An 11817-nucleotide genomic window follows, 5' to 3' on the forward strand; every position below is an offset into this window, starting at 1 on the left:
CTCCTCGATATCTCTAAACCCTAGCTATTTATTCAAAACTCTCAGAGACAGCGAATATCGCCTGGGGGTACAACACCTATCATCTGATATTCCACCTCTCCCAGAGTCGGTATATTTTTCTCTGATCGTCAGACTGGCTGTCGCCATCGTCGCCAAATCACGGTTGTAAAAATCGCACTCGCGGAGGTATTACGTAACTACTCGCCACATGGCCTCCGCACCTGACTGGGTGTGTATTCGACACGACCGTCGCGCAAAGGTATCACGTAACAAGTTGCCCATCTGGCTAAGTGCATTTGGAACTGCACACGGCCTTCTAAAACAATTAATATCGCCACAGGCGAAAAGAAATTAAGACCATGTACCGTCACACTTGCAGAATGCAGGAAATTGCATTTTAAGACATCTAGTTTGCAAACTTTTAAGTGGATCATACCCTACACCCCGAACCCCTAGACACTTTGCGTTGCGCCCTCGATCTCAGTCAGCCCCACTCCCCCAATATCTACTTGCTTCCGCCATGCCTAACCTAAGAACTGTTGTTTAGACAATGTCTTGAGATATCGTTATGCTAGGTTCAGACTACCAACTGTCACGACGGAATTGGTCAACTCGTCGATATGACGACTTCTACGTCTGTCCAGTTGCTAGTCTGAGCGCTCTTACAACTCAGTTCTCGTCGTGTACATCTCTTACGACCAATTAGTTGTTAAACTGAGCACTTCTGTCGTACGTCTGGCGTTTGAAAAATTACAACGCAACCATCGAGTCGGCCAACTTCGTCGTGACAGTTGGTAGCCTGATACTAGCATTAAGCAGACATTCCTAAAATTAGGAGACATTGTCCAAATGTATTATGAAAAACAATTCTGACACAAAACTACATTTAGATATTAAAAAAAAGAAGTTTGTTTTGTTTAAGGACACCACTTGAGCACATTGATTTGTTAATCATCGGCTATTGAATGTCAAACACATGGTCATTTTGACACTGTCATAGAGAAGAAACCCGCTACATTTTCCCATTAGTAGCAAGGGATATTTTATATGCACCATCCCACAGACAGAGCACATACCACGGTCTTTCATATACCAGTTGTGGTCCACTGGTCGGAACGAAAAATAGCCCAATGGGCCCACCGACGGGGATCGATCCTAGACCGAAAGCGCATCAGTCGTGCGCTTTACCACTGGGCTACGTCACGCCCTACATTTAGATATAAAGACATGGTTCCAAACATCCATTTTCCAATTAACGCTAATACTGCAATCATCAACTCTTGATTATATCTAAAAGCATTGCTCTGTGTGTGATACTTAAATAGTTATTTATCAAAAACGTTTGGTCAGCCTTGAGAGTTCGGAGTTGTGTTGTTGTTGGGAGGGACGTAGTTGTCGTTGGGAGGGACGTAGTTGTTGTTGGGAGGGACGTAGCAGTTGTTGTGAGGGATGTAGTTGTCATTGGGAGGGACGTAGTAGTCGTTGTTGGGAGGGACGTAGTTGTTGTTGGGAGGGACGTAGTTGTCGTTGGGAGGGACGTAGTTGTTGTTGGGAGGGACGTAGTTGTTGTTGTGAGTGACGTGGTTGTTGTTGGGAGGGACGTAGTTGTTGTTGGGAGGGACGTAGTAGTCGTTGTTGGGAGGGACGTAGTTGTTGTTGGGAAGGACGTAGTTGTCGTTGGGAGGGACGTAGTTGTTGTTGGGAGGGACGTAGTTGTTGTTGTGAGTGACGTGGTTGTTGTTGGGAGGGACGTAGTTGTTGTTGCGAGGGACGTAGTAGTTGTTGTTGCGAGGGACGTAGTAGTTGTTGGGAGGGACGTAGTAGTTGTTGGAAGGGACGTAGTAGTTGTTGTTGGGAGGGACGTAGTTGTTGTTGTGAGGGACGTAGTAGTTGTTGTGAGGGACGTAGTAGTTGTTGGGAGGGACGTAGTTGTTGTTGTGAGGGACGTAGTAGTTGTTGTTGGGAGGGACGTAGTTGTTGTTGTGAGGGACGTAGTAGTTGTTGGGAGGGACGTAGTTGTCGTTGGAAGGGGCGTAGTAGTCGTTGTTGGGAGGGACGTAGTTGTTGGGAGGGACGTAGTAGTTGTCGCTGGGAGGGACGTAGTTGTCGCTGGGAGGGACGTAGTAGTTGTTGTTGGGAGGGACGTAGTTGTCGCTGGGAGGGACGTAGTTGTTGTTGCGAGGGACGTAGTAGTTGTTGTTGGGAGGGACGTAGTTGTTGTTGTGAGGGACGTAGTAGTTGTTGGGAGGGACGTAGTTGTCGTTGGGAGGGGCGTAGTAGTCGTTGTTAGGAGGGACGTAGTTGTTGGGAGGGACGTAGTAGTTGTCGCTGGGAGGGACGTAGTTGTTGTTGCGAGGGACGTAGTAGTTGTTGTTGGGAGGGACGTAGTTGTTGTTGTGAGGGACGTAGTAGTTGTTGGGAGGGACGTAGTTGTCGTTGGAAGGGGCGTAGTAGTCGTTGTTGGGAGGGACGTAGTTGTTGGGAGGGACGTAGTAGTTGTTGTTGGGAGGGACGTAGTTGTTGTTGCGAGGGACGTAGTAGTTGTTGTTGGGAGGGACGTAGTTGTTGTTGGGAGGGACGTAGTAGTTGTTGGGAGGGACGTAGTTGTTGGGAGGGACGTAGTAGTTGTTGTTGGGAGGGACGTAGTTGTTGTTGTGAGGGACGTAGTAGTTGTTGTTGGGAGGGACGTAGTTGTTGTTGGGAAGGACGTAGTAGTCGTTGTTGGGAGGGACGTAGTTGTTGTTGGGAAGGACGTGTGTCGTTGGGAGGGACGTAGTTGTTGTTGGGAGGGACGTAGTTGTTGTTGGGAGGGACGTAGTAGTTGTTGTTGCGAGGGACGTAGTAGTTGTTGGGAGGGACGTAGTATTTGTTGGGAGGGACGTAGTAGTTGTTGGAAGGGACGTAGTAGTTGTTGTTGGGAGGGACGTAGTTGTTGTTGTGAGGGACGTAGTAGTTGTTGTGAGGGACGTAGTAGTTGTTGGGAGGGACGTAGTTGTTGTTGTGAGGGACGTAGTAGTTGTTGTTGGGAGGGACGTAGTTGTCGCTGGGAGGGACGTAGTAGTCGTTGTTGGGAGGGACGTAGTTGTTGTTGCGAGGGACGTAGTAGTTGTTGTTGGGAGGGACGTAGTTGTTGTTGTGAGGGACGTAGTAGTTGTTGGGAGGGACGTAGTTGTCGTTGGAAGGGGCGTAGTAGTCGTTGTTGGGAGGGACGTAGTTGTTGGGAGGGACGTAGTAGTTGTTGTTGGGAGGGACGTAGTAGTTGTTGTTGCGAGGGACGTAGTAGTTGTTGTTGGGAGGGACGTAGTTGTTGTTGCGAGGGACGTAGTTGTTGTTGGGAGGGACGTAGTTGTTGTTGTGGGGGACGTAGCTCAGTGGTACTGCGCTCGCCTGATGCGCGATCGATCTAAGATCGATTCCCGTCGGTGGGCCCACTGGGATATTTCTCGTTCCACCCAGTGCTCCACAACTGGTCTAACATAGGCCGTGGTATGTACTACTATATGAAAAAATCCCTTGCAGCTAATCGAACAGAGTAGCCCATGAAGTGGCAACAGCGGGTTTCATCTCTCAATATCTGTGTGGTCCTTAACCATATAACTGTAAACAAGGAAGGAAATGTTTTATTTAACGACGCACTCAGCACATTTTATTTACGGTTTTATGGCGTCAGACATATGGTAAAGGACCACACAGATATTGAGAGAGGAAACCCACTGTCCCCACTTCATGGGCTACTCTTTTCGATTAGCAGCAAGGGATCTTTTATATGCACCATCCCACAGACAGGATAGTACATACCACAACCTTTGTTACAGCAGTTGTGGAGCACTGGCTGGAACGAGAAATAGCCCAATGGGTCCACCAACGGGGATCGATCCTAGACCGCCCGCGCATCAAGCGAACGCTTTACCACTGGGCTGCGTCCCGCCCCGTAACCGTAAACATGTCCTTAAAACAGGAACGTTTAGATCGTGTGTGATGGTATTACACTGGACATTCCCGTAAAAATACGACCGTCGTATAGATAAGCATCGCATAACCACGTTTATGTTAAATAACAAAGATGGCGACATCCATTGCCGTTGAATTTACGGAATTCATCTTTATAACGCAATATTGAAGCATGATCTTGCAATGATTAGTTGTTAGTTGTTAGTTGTTAAATCGTGTAGTGATCTTCTGTACCTTCTTTAGCTTCTTTTTTTTTCTCTTTTTTTGTGTGTGTGTGTGGGGTGGTGGTGGTGGTGGTGGTGGTTTAAAGGGTTTTTTAGCGATACCACTAGAGCACATTGATTTATTAATTAGCGGCTATTGGATGTCAAACATATGGTCATTTTGACACAGTCTAGAACGAAAACTGGCTAAAAAAAATTCATTAGTAGCAAGGGATCTTTTATATGCACCATCCCACATACAGGATAGTACATACCACGGCCCTTTGATATACCAGTTGTGATGAACTGACTGGGACGAGACATAGCTCCATCTAGCTGTCAAAACTCTGGTTGAGAGCCTGTACCGGACTGAGAGTCATGCCCTGTCTGCCGTGCCATCGTCGTGGACAGCATGAATGATGACCAGTTATTACAGGAGCTTGACAAATCCCAGAACACAGCGGCACATTCGGTTAATACCTTTAGATCAATAGTCCGTTTGAGGGATCCATGGGTAAACAAATCAGCCGTTTAGGCACACTAATTGCGACCCGGTCTCGTGATTAAGGAAACGAACACTTCTTTAATGTCAACTCGGTATATTTTAACTAAGGCTGACAAGTGTCTAACATGGTTATTTAGAGAGAGAGAGAGAGAGAGAGAGAGAGAGAGAGAGAGAGAGAGAGAGAGAGAGAGAGAGAGAGAGAGAGAGAGAGAGAGAGAGAGAGAGAGAGAGAGAGAGAGAGAGAGAGACGAGAGAGAGAGCAGGGAGGAGAGGGAGAGAGAGCGAGAGAGAGGAGAGAGAGAGAGAGAGAGCGAGAGAGAGAGAGAGGGAGGGAGGGAGGGAGAGAGAGAGAAGAGAAAGAGACACATGTGCACGCACAGAGAGAGAGAGAGAGAGAGAGAGAGAGAGAGAGAGAGAGAGAGAGAGAGAGAGAGAGAGAGAGAATAATATACCATGGTCACATATTAGGAGGGTGATGGTGATCTGACGTCATGCGTTGTAATAGGTTTATCACAGATCTTGAAGCAGTCTTCTCATTAGTTACGGTATCGCAACTGAAAATATCAAATTGTATGTCGAAGTCAGCGCTATGATATAGTATCTACTGGGGGTGTAACGATACAGTAGGGTTGCGATTCGATACGTATCACGATATTCACCTCACGATACGATAAGTATCGCGATATTAAATTTACAATAAAAAATGCTGAATTGTTGGCCTAGAAAATTATTAATGTATTAATAATAGAACACAAACAATGAAAATAAATCCAGACTTATATTTGTGAGGATTGCAAGGAAAATAACCACGCATGGTTCATAACTGTGTTGAATTATTTGTTTTAAAAAACATGGGCCCGATTTAGTTGCAGCTGAACCTGATCTCGAACCTCTTTATAAAGTTCTGGAATTACTTCGGTACTAATTTCTGTTCCGCTTTGGATTTGATATTTAGGCTCGAGCATGAATAAGTAAATCGTGTGCTATAAACTCGCATATGCTTTTTGTTATCGTTTACTGCGATCACAATTCAGTGGCAGTTTTGGAACAAATACTTTATTCAACGTTGCAGCTTTTTGCAAACATTTGACGTACTCTAGTCTGTTTTAAGTTTCGTAGGAGTAGGGGAGTCAAGGAATGATGAATGATGGCGAGTAATGTGTGATATATTTGTCGTGTTGCCACTGTAATTAATTACGGACTTGCATGTCTGACACACTGTTTTATTTTTACACACTTTTCTAATACCGTTCTCATAATAAATGGGAAACTTGAAAAAACGCCACACGGCAGACTTGTACTTCGCAGGCGGATTTTCAAATGTGTCTGGGAAGAACGGCATGCCTTGCATATATGACGCACATGTCAAACAATATTGATGAAGTACTTGGTTCGAGCAAGCGATTGGCCACAAATCTAGATATCAGCCAATCAAAATTAATTTAACTTAACGCTATATACAGCTGTGCGTTGCCTGGTTTCCGATAACTGAAACGGAAACTAGGGCAAGATGTGCGCTTTGACAAAGCGTACATTTATTTCAAATAAATCGATACTTTAAATGACAAATATCGATTTTTAAAAACCGCAAGTATCGACAAAATAGTGCATGTATCGTGAATCGTATCGTAGAGAGAAATATCGCGACATGTCGACTTATCGATAAATCGTTACATCCCTATCTTACCTACCCTTAAGACAAACCACGAACTTGTCAAAGCGTCTTTCAGACTCTGCCCTGTGTAGATATACGATTTTGAATGCGTTAATCGTTAGTCATTGAGATTAAAAGTTTTAAATGAAGAATACCCGTCTCCGCTACATATGCTACTCCTATCAAGAACAGCAAAAGTCGATTTAATGTATCCACTTTCCCAGAGACAGGACAGTACATACTACGGTGTTTGATGTACCAGTCTTTTTCCATCGGTTGACAGAGGAACAGTACATAGTTCATGGACGAACGGGACAAGAAGGAAATGGTTTATTTAACGACGCACTCAACACATTTTATTTACGGTTATATGGCGTTGGACATATGGCTAAGGACCACACAGATAATGAGGCAGGAAACCCGCTGTCGCAACTTCATGTGCTACTCTTTTCGATCAGCGGCAAGGGATCTTTTATATGAACAATCCCATAGACAGGATATCACATACCACGGCCTTTGATGTACCAGTCGTGGTTTACTGGCTGAAACGAGAAATCGAACGGGACCAGTTCCGTGACTCATCACACCTCAGGCGAGCACCCTACTACTAGACTACATCTCGTCCCCATGGTAACGGATACAAAAAGTTCAACATGCCCATCGTTATTTTCAAACTTGTAAATAATTAATTTTCAGTCTGCCACTTATGTTCATACTGTGACAGAAATGACATCATTAAGTCGTGGATGGCTTGTTACTAAACTGCAGAGATGAATGGCGGTTACAGAAACAAAAACAAATCCGGATATTTTAATACGGATGGTCGGGTACTGAGACTGGCCCTAGGGTTAGGGTTGCAGAATGGTGTAAAATGATGGCCTCCATTCAAAATCTATGCACAGTATCAGCCAAAACCATATCTGATGTTTTATACGGAGACTATGGAACATTTTGGACAAACAGCGGAAACATTATATGCAGAGTATCAGCCACAACCATATCTGATGTTTTGTACGGAAAATATGGAATATTTTGGACAAACAGCGGAAACATTGTGTACAGAAAATAAAAACTCGTTTACTCAAAAAGTCTAACAGTGAAACTGATGTATTTGTCCGGGGTATGACACTTTGCAAGGATATTATTACTGTGTGGTGTTAACTGCTGGGCTATATTATGGAGAGTTGTTAAAGGAGCAGACCCTAGTTTCAACACGTAAAAATGGACACTTATAAGTTTGGTTAATTTACAAACCTGTAACACAGTTGGATAAGATCACAACAGAGAGAGGCTACAGTCTGTCATGTTTAAACGGGGAAATATTGTCTAAAAATAACTAGAGCGTGTCTCAATAACCATTACTTCTCACACGAACGTGCGTTTTTAGAATTATGAAAAATGTATTTTAGGGTATTAAAAAACCCTGGATGTACGAAAATGTGCACGAAAATTAATATTCTAAATAATAAAATGTAAGTATTTCTAATTTAAATTATCAAAAATGGATTTAATAGAGAAAAATACGTCGTAGTGTTTAAAAACCAGGGTCTGTCGCTTTAATATAAAATATACGGCCGAAGTTACAAAGCTTGTTTACGAGTTACACGCGTATGACTACGCACATGTACAATACTCTATCACCTGCGTTTTAGCAAAACAGGCTTCGTAAATTCGGTCCATTATGTTTTTAAATGCCCACTGCCACAACAACGACAACAACAACTATGAAATTGTGTTCTGTGCTGAAGATTAAGTCGGTGTGCCAGAGGACGCAGCAGTCACCCATTTGGCTATATTCGCCACGGACATTTTATCCCATTCCAACTAACGTTCCATAGAGATTGGCGAATCAAAAGCCGTGCTATCATGGTTGGTGAAGCAATCTAGTGGTCATCGACAAAGATGCGGCAGCAGGTTTTTTCTTCAACACGCCAGACCACAGGGTTTCTTCTTGTAGTGTGTGTATTAGTGATTAATATGTGGGGGAAAAAATGTTATAAGGGAGATGGAAAATTATCGATCTAAACGTCTTTAACGTCAAACAGGATTGTTGTTGTATTAGATCGGGAATCTTTAAATACCGTTTGGTAGGCAGCGATTGCGCAATATTGATATAGATTTGTCTCTGACGGATAGAGAGCGTGAAAACTCTCCAAATGTCCGTCTAGCTCTTCTACCGTCAGAGTACTCTGGCTACATTACTGTTAACATGCTGATTGAAAGCTTTTTAAAATGAAAAATAATGCTTTGAAAGTTCACTTGGAAAAGGAGCACTGAGTGAAATGTCTTTCTCTAATACTCTCTCAATATCCCCACAACTTCTTACACTTGTCTACTGCTGTTGAACCTCTCTCTCTCTCTCTCTCTCTCTCTCTCTCTCTCTCTCTCTCTCTCTCTCTCTCTCTGTCTCTGTCTCTATCTGTCTGTCTGTCTGTCTGTCTGTTTGTCTCTGTCTGTCTGTCTCTCTCTCTCTGTCTCTCTCTCTCTGTCTCTGTCTCTCTCTCTATCTCTCTGTCTCTCTCTCTCTCTCTCTCTCTCTCTCTCTCTCTCTCTCTCTCTCTCTCTCTCTCTCTCTCTCTCTCTCTCTCTCTCTCTCTCTCGCCCTTTCCGTCTTATAAATATCATAAAAAGCATTAACATATTTAAATGGTATATTTTGTTTAGTAAAAAAAAAGTAAAGTTTGTTTTATTTAACGACGCCACTAGAGCACATTGATTTTTAATCTTATCATCGGCTATTGGACGTCAAACATATGGTCATTCTGACACTGTTTTTAGAGGAAACCCGCTGTCGCCACATAGGCTACTCTTTTTTACGACAGGCAGCAAGGGATCTTTTATTTGCGCTTCCCACAGGCAGGATAGCACAAACCATGGCCTTTGTTGAACCAGTTATGGATCACTGGTCGGTGCAAGTGGTTTACACCTACCCATTGAGCCTTGCGGAGCACTATTTTGTTTAGATACTATTGTTTAAATATGTACTCTGTAAGGCTCCGCAACCTATTCACTGCCTATGCTCTGGAGGCAATAAATCTTTCTTCTTTTTTTTTAAACCCCAAAAAATGTGCTTGGGTTTTATTATATCAGCATTTCACTTCCCTGTCACCTCATTTGTTTTGTGTTTGTTTCAGGAGCTGTCTTGGGAAGTGGGCCTATGTTCCGGTACACAAACACACACAATCAAGAGACCAATATCGTTCCGCACGTTCCGTGATAAAAACTGTTACGACTACTAAAAATCCAAGATGAATTATTGGTAAATAATAGCAGGCATCGGTGAACAAAAACCACAGGGTCTGAGGAGGCTTACAAAGAACCGACCGTCTTTCTCCAGTGCGTATTTTCTGTCCGGTTAAACCCCCAAGTGTATTGGCCAATCATCGAAAGGAAGTGTTATTGGCTCCGGAACGCGACAGGAATGCGGACCAATGTGGTAATTGGTTACGCCGACGTGTGATTCACTTACTCATTGTCACTTGACGATCGATCCGGCACGACAGCAGGTGAGAAGTGATTTTGTTTTTATTGTACGAGCTGTACGGTGATGGGAATTTTAGTATCATTTGTAAAATACTCATCAACACTGTAAATATTCAAACGCTGGCGTAGAAGAGCGGGGTATCTCGAGTAAACCTCCAGCTCTCCCCTTATTGATATTGATATGTAGGGGAAGGCTAGAGGAAGCACTAAGTAATGCTTTGGCAATCGTCGACAACCCTAATATATCAGTATCAATAAGGGGAAGGCTGGAAATGACTCGAGCTAGAAGCGGGGGGTTGGGGCAAGGGGGAGCATGTGCTCACCCACTTACATATATATATAATTTCGCTCGTTAGATACATTTCAAAACAACTCGTGAGATAAATTGTATCTAACGGCCACTCGTGTATTATTCTCTGTTTACCAACAAATGTTACCATTTTCGTCTCTTTGATTTAATTTGGTGGTATACATCATATACCACAAGAATAATTAAAAAACCACATATTTTATTATTATATAAATTGACATTATTTAACAGTGGCGGTGGGAAATAGCCCAATGGGCCCTTTGACGGGGATCGATCCCAAACCGGCCGCTTCCCTCCTCCCCGCCGTGGTTTACAGGTTAAGTAATCGAACATAAGGCTGGTAGGTACTGGGAGCGCATGTTTACCACTGGGCTACATCCCGCCGCTTCCCTCCTCCCCGCCGTGGTTTACAGGTTAAGTAATCGAACACAAGGCTGGTAGGTACTGGGAGCGCAGGTTTACCACTGTGCTACATCCCGCCGCTTCCCTCCTCCCCTCCGTGGTTTACAGGTTAAGTAATCGAACACAAGGCTGGTAGGTACTGGGAGCGCAGGTTTACCACTGTGCTACATCCCGCCGCTTCCCTCCTCCCCTCCGTGGTTTACAGGTTAAGTAATCGAACACAAGGCTGGTAGGTACTGGGAGCGCAGGTTTACCACTGTGCTACATCCCGCCGCTTCCCTCCTCCCCTCCGTGGTTTACAGGTTAAGTAATCGAACACAAGGCTGGTAGGTACTGGGAGCGCAGGTTTACCACTGTGCTACATCCCGCCGCTTCCCTCCTCCCCTCCGTGGTTTACAGGTTAAGTAATCGAACACAAGGCTGGTAGGTACTGGGAGCGCAGGTTTACCACTGGGCTACATCCCGCCGCTTCCCTCCTCCCCGCCGTGGTTTACAGGTTAAGTAATCGAACACAAGGCTGGTAGGTACTGGGAGCGCAGGTTTACCACTGGGCTACATCCCGCCGCTTCCCTCCTCCCCTCCGTGGTTTACAGGTTAAGTAATCGAACACAAGGCTGGTAGGTACTGGGAGCGCAGGTTTACCACTGGGCTACATCCCGCCGCTTCCCTCCTCCCCTCCGTGGTTTACAGGTTAAGTAATCGAACACAAGGCTGGTAGGTACTGGGAGCGCAGGTTTACCACTGTGCTACATCCCGCCGCTTCCCTCCTCCCCTCCGTGGTTTACAGGTTAAGTAATCGAACACAAGGCTGGTAGGTACTGGGAGCGCAGGTTTACCACTGGGCTACATCCCGCCGCTTCCCTCCTCCCCTCCGTGGTTTACAGGTTAAGTAATCGAACACAAGGCTGGTAGGTACTGGGAGCGCAGGTTTACCACTGTGCTACATCCCGCCGCTTCCCTCCTCCCCTCCGTGGTTTACAGGTTAAGTAATCGAACACAAGGCTGGTAGGTACTGGGAGCGCAGGTTTACCACTGGGCTACATCCCGCCGCTTCCCTCCTCCCCTCCGTGGTTTACAGGTTAAGTAATCGAACACAAGGCTGGTAGGTACTGGGAGCGCAGGTTTACCACTGGGCTACATCCCGCCGCTTCCCTCCTCCCCTCCGTGGTTTACAGGTTAAGTAATCGAACATAAGGCTGGTAGGTACTGGGAGCGCAGGTTTACCACTGGGCTACGTCCCGACGCTTCCCTCCTCACCGCCGTGGTTTACAGGTTAAGTAATCGAACATAAGGCTGGTAGGTACTGGGA

At 45.0% G+C, this 11817-nt stretch overlaps 1 protein-coding gene across 1 annotated transcript; it reads right to left on the bottom strand.

The window, feature by feature from the left end:
* Positions 1-1346: 1346 nt before the first annotated feature.
* On the bottom strand, positions 1347-4553 carry LOC121387296 (GATA zinc finger domain-containing protein 14-like). Its single transcript, XM_041518321.1, has 2 exons — positions 4520-4553; positions 1347-3043 (listed from the first exon to the last, which is right to left on the bottom strand). Exons 1-2 carry the CDS (start codon positions 4551-4553, stop codon positions 1347-1349), a joined length of 1731 nt encoding a protein of 576 aa, XP_041374255.1.
* Between the last annotated feature and the right edge of the window lie 7264 nt (positions 4554-11817).

The sequence above is a fragment of the Gigantopelta aegis genome, chromosome 2 (genome assembly GCF_016097555.1).
Source record: "Gigantopelta aegis isolate Gae_Host chromosome 2, Gae_host_genome, whole genome shotgun sequence".
Taxonomy (NCBI): Eukaryota; Metazoa; Mollusca; class Gastropoda; order Neomphalida; family Peltospiridae; genus Gigantopelta; species Gigantopelta aegis.